At 50.9% G+C, this 16,489-nt stretch overlaps 1 protein-coding gene across 1 annotated transcript; it reads left to right on the top strand.

Moving 5' to 3' along the window:
* Positions 1–9,600: 9,600 nt before the first annotated feature.
* Positions 9,601–13,604, top strand: LOC100898851 (uncharacterized). Its single transcript, XM_003744680.2, has 3 exons — positions 9,601–9,735; positions 9,817–10,163; positions 12,506–13,604. The coding sequence occupies exons 2-3, from the start codon at positions 9,880–9,882 to the stop codon at positions 12,627–12,629; spliced, it is 408 nt and encodes a 135-aa protein (XP_003744728.1). The 5' UTR covers positions 9,601–9,735; positions 9,817–9,879; the 3' UTR covers positions 12,630–13,604.
* Positions 13,605–16,489: the final 2,885 nt, after the last annotated feature.

Genomic DNA, 16,489 nt, shown 5'->3' with positions numbered 1-16,489 from the left:
TGGAAGGTGAGGTTATATTTTTAGAGATTTCATTCCCTCGAAGATGACAGTTCTGAGAGATTCTATTTCTATTTCTCGAAAGACTTCATTCCTTGGAGGGTAGTATCATATGATCACATGAATCAATAATTATTATACTCACGTGATTTAATCACAAAGGGGAGGGCGTATACGGAGAGAACACAGAAAGATATAGCAGACCAAGAGGGTGTTGCGCAACTCCCTGCACATGCGACACACTCCGCGAAATCATAAGGTCGGTGAACATCTCGCTGCGCTACGACTAGAGGCCGATACGAAAGTACGATTCTTTAGTAAAACTCGTTCTCCGATTTCTTCAAGCGCTGAAGAGATCTGTCGATCACTCCATGGCCAACCCGAGCTCCAACTTGCACCATTCCCTCATCTTCCCCCGACCCCTGCCTTCATACCGATAGCTCCCGTCTCCGCATCGCATTTTCTCCGAGCAGAATAGATGGAGATCTCTGCCCCCTTTACGTAATTTGTCGAAACCCTTGGCGGGTCGAACTTTTCCACCGAACTTTCGACCACTGGAATTCCGCGATCATCGTAATCCACGATCGCTTTTCTGTAGAGCGCTGGATGCGATGAATATACATCCTCATTGAATGATCTCAATACGACCCCCTAAAGATGGAAGCACCCTCCCATCCGATAGACTCGTTGATCCGGTGTGACCCTGAATTTTTCGGTTTTCGCGGACTTCGCAATCTGTATTGCGCTTTCCCCTTTTCCTCATCCCTCGTCTCGCTCCCCTCAGCAACTCCGACTTTGTCGGCCGCTGCCGAAGGCTAGGAGGGGCCTACGCTGTGCTTCGAACTTTCAAAAACCCATTTAGCGTACAAATCCGATATCCGAAACGCATATCCTCGACCACTCCAACGAAGACGTCGGTAATTATTGGGACGCCTTCGCTCGGAAGTAAACTCTTTCATCAAGGGGTGAGCACGACGCGAATGAAAACTGCGAACGAGGGCGTATCTGTGTACCATCACGACACGCCATCTGGAAAGCGTCTTCGACATTCTTTTTGAGCGCTGCACACATCTCCCTACTGAAAAAAGCAATTCCGGCTCGCGCTCGTTGGGTTGCAGACATGAGTATGTTTCATCATCCGAGCCGTAGAAATCTGGAAGGAGCGATCCGGAGCGAGGGGTCCGCTCGAGGCATTGTTTGAAGCGGAACTCCAAGGAGGGCTCTCAAGATAAGGAAGAGATGTATGATCAGGGGGGAATCATCCGAGAGTCGTAAGTGACAGAAGTCGAGCGTTGGGCGCTATCCATGCATAGATTCTCCCAACCACTGACTTTGGATACGGATTTCAGAAAACAAGGAAGTCGATATGGAATTTGTTCCGGAAAAGGACCGGGGAACGCCCCCCGGCCCTCCTCTGATAGCTCAAGGTGGTCGGAAGGGACTCGGGCGCATTTTGATTACTTATCGAGTCGTCAGTCTGGAACGTTCCGTGCCATTTTTCTCGATCTCGGCGGAGGAAAAAACTGCTTCGGCGATGAGCTCAGAAGCTGGTTCCAGCATTCAATTATGACCCGAGTGGTAAATCCTGAGTCAGTGCGGCCTCCATGAGCGAACTTCTCTCGGTCGCAATGAAAAAAAGCCACCACAAGGATTTCACTGTCTGCTGACACTGTTGCAACAAAACTTGGACAAGATTTCCCCGTGAGGAAAAGAGGTCGTTCCCTGCGAGAACGCAAAACCACAATCTTGAAAGCTTGTTTTGGTCGGTGGACGCAGGCCAGCGACGGTGCGTCGAGCTCAATTCCACGACCAATTGGCCCTTTCACGCTCTTGCTTGCTTTTCTGCTTCTTTTCGACGAGGAGGGGTTTCTTCCGGTCGAGATGGGATTTTCGGAGTCTCGGAGTCTCTTCGCAGACATCGCGGGCTCGGCTATCCGGGAAGTTGGAGGCTTCCTTTGCCCGAATCGTTCTCCTGGCGGGCGGGAAACAGGAAATAGGCACCTTCGCGACAGAGTAGGAAAAGCAAAAGAGACAGAAAAGCTCCCGAATTCTCCTTGACCAAGTGCCGCTCCAGCGAGCGTACAACAATTATCACTCCGATAGATGCGACTCCACGAGGGTCTCATCAGAGGGCCACGACGGCGTTGGGAATCGGGGAGGTGATTGAATACCTGCGGAGAAACAAAATTTCGCTAGGAGGTTCTCTTCAGGAAGCCGCACTCTCACTGCGAAACTTCAAGATCCCCGCTCCGACGGGAATCTTGAGCCACGCCCCATTCGGGAGGGACCTTCATAGGAGCAAAAGCCCTTGTATAGACCCATTATGGGAAATCGAAAATCGGGTTGACTGAGCAAGCCTCCGTTTCGGAGGTCAAAATTCGAGACACTCTGTGCCGAGAGATGCAACAGTTGGAGCTCCGTACCACGGGATCTTGAGGGAGCGCGACTGATAATAATCGTGTTATCACCCAGCCGGAAGGAATGAAAGGCGAGCGCCGTGTGCACCATTCATTCGGAAATCTCGGGCCGTTTGTGGTCACGGAAAAACGTAATTGTGCCGCAGGTCGAGTGGTTCAATGTCACGTTGCGGGCCTCCTGTCTGCGGTCGTTTGCTTCGTTATAAGCGGCACGGAATTCCACTCGTTTTTTCTCATTGCTCCCCGGGCTCGTAGCAGAACTTTCCGCTTGAGACTCCTCCAAGCTCTGCAGCGCGAGTTGAACGTTTACGTAGTGTCCATCCTCGGCACGTATCTTATAACGATAGGAATCGATGATTTCGGTGAAGATGTCAAAGGTGGAGACCGGTGCGGAATTCAGGGGGAAAATTGTGCCGCAAAATGCCGTGCCATCAAGTCTCCAGATTCAGCGAGCCTGATCGAACAAAGACTTCGTAATTCGATGGCATTTCGAGTAAGAGAGGAACCTCTAACGCTCAGGGGATGTTCCCGATCCATTTGTGGCAATGGAATGGTGGGGGGAACTGCCGTTCGACTCCCCGAGAGACCCGGCCTACGAGTGGAAGGAATTCTGGATCGCTGTACCTACCCTCCACAGGCGGCAAGAGCTCGTGATGATGACGGCACGAGAGAATTCTCTTAAATTGAACGTACTCGTTCCGTTTCACCGGAGCTCCGGCGTAGTTACCTCGGTAGCGATCACTCGCCTTGACCGCTGATCCCTTGGTCGGTCGTCCTCCATCAAATTTGGAATTCAAATTCCTCGCTTCTTTCTGCTCATTTAGGTCATGTCATGACGAATCCGCTGAGCGACCGTCTGGATCGAAGCCGGATCCGGAGCTGACCCCGACGCTGTAATCATCGTCACCGCCCTCAAGCCGTCGTCCAGGACAACGACAGCCTTTGGGATCTTACACAGAGAGCGCCTTCTTAATTCAGCGACGCCTTTACGAGAGCGGACCTTCTCAAAGGCTTTCCTCGATACCACAGCGAAATTAAATTTCAAAAGCCAACTCTACATCGTCGGCACGAGTTATCGGCCGCCGAGTCTCCACTTTGATGGAAGGCTTTGCGAAATTCACTCGTTCGACTATGAATGCTCTGGGAGAGGTAACTACGTAGCTAGCTATTTGTCGAGGTCGCGTATGGGTCATGTCGGTTCCGCTTTTCAAGCCCTGGGGTGTATGGAATCGGTCTGTCTTCTTTATATCTCCGCTTGTCCGCCACTTCCATATGTTTTTTCTCCCCAGCAAAATGCCGCGGGTACCGAACGATCCAAGCCCAAGCTGACCAATCTTGCCGAAGTCTGGTGTCCATTGGGAAATCTCCGTGGCCTGCTCAATACGTCTTCCGTGTCAAGCTGCAGCTGCGTCGGGGATGGGGCATGGGCTCATGCGCACATACACGGGTAATTGAATATTTTCCGAACGATAGCTCCATCGTGTAAGCAGCCGGCATCAAAATTCCAATTCCTCGTGTAGTTCCCCAACTCGAAATTTCAGATGGGAATCCCGCGGCTCTCGGAAGATGGAGGACATCGAGCTGAAGTGAACATGGGTGGGCACCGACCCCGGAAGGTCTCCTGGCAGCTCTTATCGGGAGGCAAACAGGACTACGAAGGCGACCGAGAATCACGCCACCCTGCAATCGCAATCCCGTTTATTGATGATGACCTCTCTCGCGTAATCTTGTCATCGACGCCGTCTGATGTCCTGGGTCCGACAAGAGCCCGATGATTCGTAGTATTGTCCCATACGGGGAATCGACGTCGAACTCCCGAATCCTGAGCGGGATTTTTTTCGGGACTGCGGCTCGATACTGGGTCAGCTGGCTGTGGGGCGAACGATCGGGTCAAAACAGAAGTGTCGGGGAGTGGAAAGTATTGTTCTTCCTCCGGAACACGCGAGGATTAAAATCAATCGATCCTCGTATTCATTAATCCTAACAGATGAATCAGGTGCACGCCATCCCCGACGTGTTGTCATGATTCTGGTTCGAGACTGCCTCCACAAGCTAAATGTTTCCCTGAAAGGTGACATCCAGGCTTCTACAAGCCGCTCTTGTACGGTCCAGTGGTGGTACGTGGATTAATTATTCACATCACGCTTGGCTATCGCAGGAGTCAGCTGGTAGGCTCCCCAGCTTACAAGCCAGCCGGTGGAGGGTATGACCTCAATTTATGACGACGTTTTCCACTCTGAGATGCTTCCCAGTTTGCGAACGAGGAAGCTTCGATTGGCCGGAAGTTGGGCTCAGGGAACGCGTGTTCGACTGTGATCCGTAAAGTATGAATATCCAAACATTGGATTGCAATCTCGACTGGATGGCCAGTTGCGCAGTGGTTTCGCCATCAGATTGCAGTGCCCCCGCCCGGCGGCGCCAAATGAAAACCTTTGATTTATTGGAGCTTTGCTGAAATTGATGAACGCACAGGCTCGAGCTCACGCCCTTACTCTAGCCGGCTCATTCTTCGGTAGACGAACGAGCCGGCTCACTTGCTTGCATGCGGAGCGGGACGTTGACTCCATCGGAGGTTTTGATACACTTCGAGCCGGGTGTGGTGTGTGAGCTCGAGACTCGGGCTCGGACGTCAAGCAGGAGACCTTGAGAAGGGACTAATGGCGGAGTCCGAACCAAAAATCGGGAACGCCACAGAAGCTTCAGTGGCGGAGGCTGCCACTGTGAAGACGAGAAAGCATCATTCACGGGACGGGAAGACGACGCGACTTCGACGTTGCTGCGACGAGCTGTCAAAACCGACCGATGGATAGACAGGAAAAATGAGAGAAGGAAGCCTGTTCGAGAGATCATCCATTCATATTTGCAAAGTTTCAAACAGGCAACCGGTTGGAGAAGCCGGCAAGGCATGCGAAGAGCTGAGGAATCGTCGGTGAGGTAGGTACGAGATCGCAGATTCCCCGTCGAACTTGGGCTCCGTCCAAAGAGGGAGAGATTCAGTTCGTATGGTACCCCGAGGGACAGTTCCAATTTTCGGCGCTGATCCGCCGAGAGCCGATCGGTTCTTTCGCAGATCGGACCTCTAAGGGAGCAGCGATGCGCTCGGAACACGAATAATGAACAGTAAGAGCGAATAGATGCAAAAGCTCGATATTTCCGGGAGTATCCCCTGCGTCCGGCCAAGTTTTCTGCTGTACGCGGGGGCGGATAAGATTTCGATGGAGCGAGGGACAGTCGGCTCATCGGAAGTTGTCTCATGTAAATAGAAAAAGCCAACGGCGAGATTCACGGGATTTTTTCCGGCCACTCGACGGCATTTCCCGAGCTTTCACCGCCGAAGATTCGGACGAGCCCTTTGTCCGTCTCAGTCCTCTGGACCCAAACGCATGAAGCGGGAACCAGCGCTGATAAAGTTCGAGATCGAGCAATTACTCTTTGAATTTTTCCGCCATTGTTCGGGACTCCCCCGATCCGCGCTCCACTGCTTTGACGTCGAGAACGCGTATAAACTCGAGCATGTTAACTCGTCGATTAGCGGCGTCGTCGGGCAAACATAATCGTGTAGAGCAAGCGAGCCGCTGGGCGACGGAACTCGTTGGTGTAGCTACGGGTCGATAGTCAATTTCGTCCAATTTTAACGGGAGAAAATAAAGCGAGCGGAGGGCGGAGAAACCTGAATGAGCTGTAAGGAGAACGCGAAACCGGGGATGAATGAGAGCCACTACGGATTTCAGAAATCGATGTGAACTTCCCTGGGGCCCGTCGAACTTCCTGCTAAAATGAGAAATCCGGACTCACCCAACTTCTCCCGTACCCATCACTAACGCTGCTGAGAGAAGGAGAGAGAAGATTTCGCCGAGATCTATGGGCAGGATTCAACCCTCAGCGTCATGCTTCGTTCCGAAGTCTGGCGCGTCCCGGTCAGAGTCTATTCTTCAAAGATAATTTGGATTCGAACCAACCCGGCATGAGAGGTGATCGATCCTCGCCTTATGGCAAGAGCTATGAGCTCAGTCCTCACCTCCTGTCTCGAGCACCCAACTCGTTTGAACTCCTGCGAGCTCCACGAATCGTGAGGCAAATCGAGGATAGTGCCTCTCGGTTCCTTCCGCGAGCAGTGTATATTTCGCGCATGTCTTTTCACGAGCTTGTTTGAAGATGATGCGATTCCAGCCGCCGCACTAAGGTCACTCTTCGAGCTCCGATCAGGACTGCTTTATGGCCCTGGACACTTCCGAGTTCGATTTCGACTCCAGATTGATGATGACTAAGCATCCAACAGGATGGCGTCCTCACGAGGATAATCGAGGATTTCGTCGGTAATGGACCGTGCTTTGTGTCACACCCGCTGATTAAAATCGAATTGTTTGCTAACCTCAGGATGCCATCTTTGCAACCTACGATCTTCTCCTGTCGACGCCGCTCCTATCCTATGTCTGTATCGTTCAATCGAAAGAAACTTCCTTCTTCTGACATTTCGATTTTCCAGCGAAGTTCGGAATCGCGAGGAATAGCCCCGGGCACCTGTCGAGCTCTTTCGCATGCGACCGGCAGGAACCCAATCGATCCGCCAAAGATATATCACTCTCTTCGTAGGGCCATGCAGTGCCTAGACACGGTGAAGCGTTGGCTGAGTGAAAGCCATTTGAGAGCAGCAATGTCTCGCGTGAACAAGAGCATGATTGAATATTGCATTGATCGCGACTCCATACCATCGATACGAACGAGATCCGTGCAGAAATCTCACCCGAAGACTGTCAACGCTCCAGGCCGTATTTTTCTTTCGGCACAGTCGACGGCAGCCGAGGTCTTCGTCACCGAGCTCGGGGAAGCCGACATTGGCACGTGAAGGTCGCTTTCCGTGACAAGGTCTTTTCTATCTCAAACAGGAGGTGAAGTGTTTATGGCGACGGTGCTAGCACACTAGCTGCGAGAACATTTATCATATGGCCGGTCTTGCCGCTCTTATACAAACCACGGAAACATACGGCGGCATTAGTTGTAAAAACGAAAGACAAACGGAACAACACCTTAACGGTCGACAGAGAATAGCATGAGTCGCTCGTCAACCATAATGAACTAGTCTGAACTTTTTAAATAGAAGTTTCCCCTCGCGTCCTTCCATCCTGCGTCCCGCTGCTCCGGCACTGCGCGTAAAACGTATGGGTTCCAGATGGATTTACCGTTGAGCTCTGAACGTGTTGAGCGGGAAGTGAGGGAAGCGGCGAGGAAGGTGTCGACAGTTGTGGAAGCTTTCGCGCCATTGGATAATGGGTCGCGACGTTCTAAAATGATTATTCCCAGGCAACCGACGGACCGACTCTGATCGTGGGTTATCAACACCGACGCGCGACGTCCGGCTCGGAGGAGACTCAAGATTTCAGGTCGCATTCCGCCCCTCCGTACACGGGTCCAATCAAAGGGAGCCGATAACAGAGACGAAGGGGACGAAGGGTATCCTTTGATGCCGCGAGGATCGACCCGTCTGAAACCGCTAACGAACTCGACCCGGGCGGAGGAGACTGGCGAATTGAAGAGAGCACATTTGAAAGTACCTCCAGTTAGTAGACAGGTCACGTTAAACGTCGCTTCCGGCAGAACGTGTTTCATGAAGAGGGTAAAGACGGGTAGCTCTTGCTCCCATCCCATCGATCAGTCGAGCAACAGTTTTTGACGTAGGAATGCGTCCTATGTCGCACTTTCTACAGACCCCTCGAAGTAAACAAATGCAACGGAAGTGGTATATGGTCAATAGTTTCGAAATTTCACGACCGTCCTTCCCCAGAAGAAAACTATGATTCGGTCTCGTCCTGTTCCGGTATAAACTATAATGAATATCCACGCTTCCTTATGGACCGGGTTCCAATTCGGTCACGTTTTTCCCAAAGACACACGGAAAACCAATCACATGACACAGTGCGGTACTATTGCGGTCCCCTTTAGCCCTTTAGCTCCTGTCTCAATCATGTTGCGTTTTCCGTACCACTTTTCGAACCACAGCCTTTTATGAGGTGTTTTCGTAACTCCTCGACGCTCGATAAAATCGAATCAATCGATAATACCGTACGAGCAAATCAAATGCGGCCAACACCGCATCCTCTTACTGTGCGTTTACATTTCACCGGGATCCTCGATCGAGGATATCATTGGCTTTTTCTATTCATACAGTGCAGTCATCAAGTCGACAGAGCCGACTTCGGACAAAAAAAGGATATTATGCGGTGATTTTAATTGCGATATGAAAAACCCGAAACACGAACGAAAACTGCTCGCTTACATGCGAAAAAATTTGATCTTGAAATAGTCAATAAGACGAATATTCCCGCTTCCCGCAATGGGACCTGCATCGGCCTTACATTTTCCAAGGGAATCGAAGAATACCGGCATAAGATCAATATCAGCTATTTTAGTCACCATAAACCTACTTTATTCTGCCTTAATTAATGAAAATGCTTTTACGTAGTCCTACGGGAATTCAATCTTCGGTCACGACCAAAGATACGCCTGCGATCTTCATTTTTGTTGTTCCGATTTTAGACATAGATCACTTGGGCTCTTGATAAGTAAGAGAACGACACCGCTCGCACAAACATCCGAGTCCATCTATGGAACCCTGAGGAGTGCCTCATACCCCACAGGAGGTGTAAGGAGACGCTGCCCATCCCCCTCCCCTCAAGCCGTTCGCCCGTCGCAGAGCTATGATGTGAAAGCCGTTTGTAAGGCAGTTGGTGCTGACTGGTGGCATGAAGATGTGTATTCAGTGTCTTTCCAGTTTCTTTTCCTGCAGCGACTGACCCTAGACCCCGGAGAGCTACTCCCGGATGAATTCTAGTTGGGAGTCTTGTTTGATGGGAGATGTGTCCCCTTGGAGGAATCTCTTTGACAAGGGGCTATGAGAATGAGGTATGCACATCGGTCTCCGGTCCGGAGTTACTCAAAAAGCGATCCGGGACGATTGTTAATCTGCAAGCTAACTTTAGAGGACATAGCCAAAATCTATATAGAGCCTTGAGCACATTTTCCACCGACAACATCGCTCTAAAATTGGCTTCGCAACTTCGGGAGACGGTCGAAAAACGACGGTGCGTACAGCATGGAGTCGTTTCCGAGTTGAGTGTCGTGAAGTAGAAGAACGTACATATGGTCCGCATGTTCCCTTCACCGCATGTAAACACCAAGCAACATTTAAAGTTCGTCTTGGTTTCAAAAGCTCGGTCATCGTCTGCAGCGTCGTTTGGAAGTTGTGCTCCTCTCGCTTGCTCCATTCGTCGAACAGAATACGGTATACAGAGTTCCCTGTAGAAGCCGGAGGTACTGTTCCCAGGTGAGATATCGAACAGATTTCCCCTTTTCCGCGAAGAATTCATGAGATTGAGATCGTCAACGTGAAAATTGACCTCCCCAGTGCCTAGCCTGTCGTACTGGAGCGAGAGCGCGAGGCAATTTTTTGGAGTTGTCTCACCTTAACATGGTCGAAAATAAGAAGGCACTCGCAAGTCGCCCGCCGAAAAAGGAAGGCATCGAAGTGCACATGTACCCGCTGAATCCCGATGGATCATGGAAGGACGGAGTGCCCCCACCGAGGGTGTTGCCGAAGACACCGCTGAAAACTCGGTCGAGTACGAAGATTCACGCTCAGCTCTCTGGAAACGTGTCCTTCTCGAGCGCTTTTGCGTCGAGAAGCTCTAACGCATACCACATCGGCGATGACGCGCTAAGAAAAGTTGTTCTTGAGCGCCTCATCAGGACAAGGTGAGTGTACGATCGAACGGTAGGAGGGAAAAACTTCACGGATACCCTCGACCACTACGGAAACGCTCGATATCCCTGATTCTGATCCAAGGGCGCAGGCGCGATACGATCATTCCACGACTCGTCCATCTCTTCCCGTTGAGATTCCAGAGGATTATCTCATTGGAGCTGCAGTCGATGTCGGCGGCGTCAATGGAGCTTTGAAAATAGGCGCGAGAGCCTTTCCGGTGTTGCAGTAGCTGTAGCTCTCGTGACGAGGGAGGCACCAGCTGTTGAGAAGGATCCATTGAGATCCTCCAACTGTTTCGGCCGTCTTTTTCGGCCAATGGACTCAGCAGGTGGTGCCGAATCCGTTCGAGGGACCAGGCTCGATAAGACTCGATGGTTCCCGCGCGGATCAGATTCCATGGTTCCGTCGTTGAGAGCATTCATTTCATCCCATCCACGAATGGGAGAAGAATCCGCTGCGAAGCAGCATTCGGGAACGATTTCCACGCGGACCGGAGCCATTGCGACGGTCCTGGGGAAATATCGGTTCGGAGGCCAAGCAGTCCTAGAGTTCCAGAGTCAAGACTTCGGATTGCGAGTTCAGAGAGTTCTATACCGATTATTCAGCAGGCGAATCCCGCAAACGAGACTACCGACTGAAACTTCTAGGCAGATCTCAGCAAATAGGTACAACCGAGTCACCAACATCTAATCCTATTTAATTGGTGGCGGGTTGCTCTGACCCTGTGGGAGCTCTCCACTAATTTGTTTCCAATCCAGAAACCTTGTGACTGCTCTTATCGGATTCTCTCGACATGGAATATTTCGAGTCATGGTCCCCGAGCCGCTGAAGTTGTTCATTACCGATCGGCGATCGTATATGCGGCGATCGGGAGGCTTTGCCAGACTCTCATCAATCGCGATGAGATATCCAGGTGGGCGTCTCTTTTCAAACTCTCCAAAGATCCGGCTGAGCGGGATCCTTGATAACCCCCAAAGCATCGGCTTGGAAGCGACCACCACATTCCGTTGGGTTTGGGCTTTATTTTTTCTACCGTCTCCGTTGCCGACAGTGGAGAGTTTTCCCCTCTGGGACTCCGGCTGAGACTGGTTTCCGGACAGACGATATCAGTCAGGCTTAATAGACCCTCAGGGAACCGTTTTCTGTTACTAGTGAGGAAGAAAGAGCCTGCCAGTCGCGACTCCTTGCTGATATAAACTTCTAAGAATTTAATTTCTCACCCCTCCGTTGGTCTCCCACCCGTTTCGTACCCTCTACCAGTCCCTTGAGCCGTCTCCCTCGCTCCTCCCGTCCGCCGCTTGGACATCTTCTCCGGTTCGCGGTCCGAATGATCCGTTGGCGACGAAGATCGGAGTCGACGCGATCATTTCGTCTCGATTCCAAGTCGAGAAACTATTCTGAAGCTCGAAATCCCCTGGGTCGAGATCGGGAGTTCCTGGAAGTTGAGATCAAGTGCTCCGCGATTCCAAGATTCAAGACTGATGACTCGGAAGTCGACTCGGTTTCGCATTCTCGATCTTCTTCCTTTTTTCATCGTTCTCCCTCGGTCCTCGTTCAGATCGTCACTTGCGAAGTCGTATGGGTGGAATTTTTTCCCGGGGCCGAGTCCGGCTCGAGGTTGGATTTCGCAATTTCTGAGCGAGAGTGGGAGCTTGGAGTGTTTTGCCTTGCGTCGATGCTCTTTTAGTGGGAATATCCAACAACGGAGACCCCTTGACCCCTACGTCGAAGATGAGCTTGAAGGACCGCAGCCTATCTCTCGACGTCCCGGGGGACCCGAGATACAACGGGGCGGACGGCAGCTCAGTACTGACAGATTCCCGCATCGACCAGCGCACAAATTGAGATTCAATGCACAGCATCCAACTTGGCAATCTAATCGATCGAATGGTCCACAGTCCGCCCCCCAGCAAGCAACAAGGGTTTGGTTCGCTTGAACAGCACCTGCGCGTCGGGAATCGAGAGTATTGGAATTCCCTGAGTTCCTATTAGATTTCTCGCGTCGCCGGACGGATCTCTCAGAATTGGAAAACAATCTTGCATTTCCTTCTCTCGGGCTTTATCAGCAGTTATCAGCAGCTCGTCGACCACGTTTTACATTAGTCAAACCTCGAACCCCCTGAACTTCGACCGTAACGGAAGTCTATGTGTCAGAGCGATTGTCGGTGAGGGGGGAAGTCCCTCCGAGATCCCAGAAGAGCGGCATGGGGCGCATCTGGAAAAATTCAGCATGAAACGTAGTGGCCTTCGTGGGTCTAGGCGTGAATTAAACGGGGCCCTGCTCGAACAACTTTCTTCAGAGGATCGTTCCTGAATTGGTCTTAATTTATAGGTTGGAGCGTGGACATACGGACTTCCCCGTCATCATTTACGCAGATTCTGAATTCTCCGAGTTCACTGACGAGGATGAAGAAAGCGATGGCATCGAAGACGCGGATATAAAAAGAGACGACTGAGATACCGAAATGAGGACGAATTTAATTGGCGCCCCCTATCACTAAATCAGGATCGAAAATTCTAAACATCGGCTCCCCCTCCCACAACAAAAGATTCGGCAAAAAACAAGATCTGGGACTATCGATCCCATGGACAGCATCAATGAAGTATCAGCGAGGATGAATTCACGATCACCCATTAGCCTTGATAGAATCCGGCGAATATGGAAGAAAGGACGCGCAGCCGAACTGGAATCAGAGGTTATAGAAGCGTGTGTAGTTATGTTCACTTGACCGATCATAAAGTCGTAATCAGCGTAGCGAGATTCGAGGACACAACAACGATTCGGAAAAGAGCGATGAGGCATGAAACCATGTAGCGATTAGGGAAAACAAGATTTTTAGAGGCCGCTCGACGGCCACGACTAATGGATTACCGTCGACGGTCAACGAAGAAACTCATCTCGATTTCTAGACAAAGACTTCGATGACCAACCTTGTGTAGAGATAAGCGCGTACCGCGCGAAGTCAACAATGCGAGAAAACGAGAGGAGGTTTCGTAGGCTCCGACATGCATCCTCTTCGTAGCGAAAAGAGCTAGAGTTTCCTCCCGAAGTTTGCCATGAAAATTTATCTTCGTCAATCTCAGTGTTTACTTTAATATGATACCCTTCGATTTCCTCGGATTTTTTTTTGAAACCGTGGATCTCGATCGACTTTCAGATTTTTAAACGGGCCTAAAAACCTTCTTAGAACTCATTTGTGGATGCGCAATGGAGGGAAGGCTCCATCGCTACAGAGAATGATTGCTGCGTATTTATCGGATCTCGAGCGTGGAAAGCGAAGAAGAATCAACAAAAAAACTCAGAGAGGAAGCCGGAGCCATTTTCCGATTCGAGAATCGCGATATTCAGTGGAGTATCGCCCATCGCTTCAGAAATCAAACAGTAGTTTGTGAAAACCCTGAAATTTTCGGATGAAACCGAGCTGATACTTCCCATCAAAGTAAACAAAATAAAAATCAAAATTCTCCCCCCGACCGCAGCACTCAATATATATGTATGTATGCCATGTGGAGTAGCCATGAGCTGTGAGCAGGAACTTTCTAGAATCACGAGCCGATGCGTGCAATCCCTGTTATGTTCATTTCCATCGAAATCAGAAGATTGACAGAGAACGGGCTTGAGAGCATCTGACACTCTACAATTAGATATGGAGACGATCTCCGGATCAATCATGGTTCATACGTCGGATGCTCACATAAAGCATCTGACCACGAGCCGACAGACCCGCGAGATCGATCGATGAAGCATCGAGTGCCCTGTATGGACAGGAATAACCGCACTGGAGCTCATGCATCGCGATTTCCGTCCCTCGATTATTCCGGGTGGGATTCCATCCCTTGATCAAGATCCACTCAAGCCTCGCTATAATCCGCGAATCGTCGAAGTGTGGGATTCGCCGTCTCATTAAAACAGGAACCTCGTCCCATGTCTTCGAGCTGCCCCTTCCTCAAATCCCCTTTCCGCGTTCGCCGTTTTCCCGAAGGTTCGAGTCCATTTCTTGTATTACTCCGGGATTAAGTGGGAGTCGGCTCTTACGCAAAGCGACGCGATCCAAACAAGTTTTGGAAGTGCGTTCGCTCGCCGACCCCTCTTAGAGAGCGATTATCTGTCGACGCACCCGTTCGGAAAGAAGTCTTGGAAATTCAGAAGAATCCTTGAGAGCGCTCGTGCTTTCAGCGTGATTTATCGTCATCGAGCACTTCCCTCAGCCCTCCGGGAGAAGGAGCTTAGCGAGCCCTCGAATCTTCTCAATTGTAATACTTTAATGACTCTGAGAGCAAGAAGCGATGCCGCTGCACGAGTTTCATTCCATAGTTCCGCTTCATCCTCTCTCCGAATCGTGAGCTTCTCGGTCTGGACAGGGCGCTCCGGTTTCCGGATTTCCCGGCGGAGGTCGTCGACATAGATTCAGAGGAGTTCGATGTTGAGCTCCCTCAAGTTTGAATTATGCTCTCGTGAGGCGGTTATCGCTCGCTGATTTCGGTTCGATCACAGAAACCCCTCACGATTGATACTCTGAGTCCTCGATTCATCCATGATGGACGCGCCGTTACAAACGTCCGGACAGCGATAATGAACGAAGGAACACATGAATGATCAGCGGCATGTCCTCCTTTGTATGATCATCGTTGACCGAGATTATCGTGATTTGCGAAGCTTGCGATCAAGGGCCGCGCAACATCTCAGGGTTGGAGAGAATCAAGCCGAGTAGCAGCTGAGAGCGAGCATCGAATGTATTTCTGACGGGACGGCTGAGGTCACTGTTTCACATAAAAATCGTAGCGAAATCCTCAAGGGGCCCCAGTGATTCCGCGGGATACTCATGCGCGACTCCGTATTCATTCCCCATGGCGTCGCCAGGTCAGATGTCATCCGACCTCAGTCGTGCCGTCCGTATGGAATGCACTCTGATTCTATTCGGCTAGGGATGCGTTCATCCTGCATTCCTCCAGCTTCTGCCAAGCAACAGAGAATATTCGGTTTTCGACATCACGGAAAAATGCGAACTATTCGTCTGTTGATGTTTTTCTGGCGTCCACGATCCTGTTTGTCTGTCTGTTTGTCGCGATGTCGCATCGGGAATCGAGCAGAGAGTTCAAGCGACAGCGTATTCGAATCTCCGAGAAGGAAACGGAGATGCCTCGCTGAGGAACTGAGCTCACTCCTCGACAGATACGGGGTCACGCAGCAATCAGACGTACGCGGTCATGAAATGTAGCACGAACGCAAATTATGATGGGAACCCCACACCATCACAGTTACTGAACATTCCGGGATTAATGCGATACAATCTCTGGTTCGCGTCACATGTAACAATCACTTCGCTCTCCTCAAGGTCGGAGGGCTTCGCAGCTCGTGCGGAACCTCCTGAACACCGCCGCGTTCGGACTCTCGGAGCTCCGTTAAGCACCCAGCGCTCTTTCAATTCCCCGCTGACTTCTTGCTCCGTTTGATCGTGACGAAGTTTCCAAAGCTTCGCGTTCACGGATTCCCGGAGACTTGGAATCGATTCTGCGGCTCCCGGAGCCCCTACTGACCTTATGCAATAATTTCGAGTACATAAGAGAACGGGAACGCGAGAACACACGGCAAATCAGAGCGGGCTTTGTGGAAAGGGGATCCCGACGCAGAAGTCTTCGGAAATGTGGACTCATCCCTCTGATGGAGCGCCTCCTCATTCGATGAGAAATATTTGTCTCCGATGCTACGAAGACTGAATAATCGTCCGCTTCCTCCAATCACAGAGTTCACTCCCGGAACTCACGTTTGTATCTCGGCCCGTAATTGCTTGCCGCGGAACACTGAGGCCAAACATAGCCGCAAACAAACTAAATAGAAAGACGCCACCGTGTCATGAACAGAACTGCTTTCTCTACAAATGCTGCCGCTCGGCTCTTCGGCTTGCTGGTGGCCGCTCTCGTCGTCTCAAACAATACCGCTCGCTGCTGAGCAAAACGATTTCGAAGGGAAAGCTCAGCTGACAGACTTATTGAACCGAAATTTCTCTCGGGGAAAAATGTGCGACCGAAGGGAATTTAGTTGCATTGATTTTCCCTGCTGGCGGCGGCAGGGTTGGCTGTAGGGAAAAGAGGAGTTTGAGCGCAGGGGGAGGAGAGGCCGCTCGGATTTCAGATGATGAAGCCTCGACCCTTTGCGAAATTAAATGAAGTGGCAAAGAGGTCGGATACCAGTCAAAGTCATTTATCTCGACGCCCACCCCACGGCTTTGTGAGGATCAACTCCTTTCAACCGCCCTTCCAATCGTTCGGCCGACTCAGCGAAACTTAGGCAGCCCACAGCTGGTTTCTTGAAGAT

Source organism: Galendromus occidentalis, unplaced genomic scaffold (assembly GCF_000255335.2).
Source record: "Galendromus occidentalis unplaced genomic scaffold, Mocc_1.1 scf7180000077472, whole genome shotgun sequence".
In the NCBI taxonomy this organism is placed as follows: Eukaryota; Metazoa; Arthropoda; class Arachnida; order Mesostigmata; family Phytoseiidae; genus Galendromus; species Galendromus occidentalis.
Note: the sequence above shows the minus strand (reverse complement) of the source record. Positions and strands in the feature narration are given on the sequence as shown.

Excerpts from the sequence above, each read along its gene's own strand:
- LOC100898851 (XM_003744680.2), top strand. The coding sequence starts at position 9,880 with ATGGTCGAAAATAAGAAGGCACTCGCAAGTCGCCCGCCGAAAAAGGAA. Across the intron at positions 10,164-12,505 it reads GAGCGCCTCATCAGGACAAG|GTTGGAGCGTGGACATACGG; the intron begins GTGAGTGTACGA and ends CTTAATTTATAG.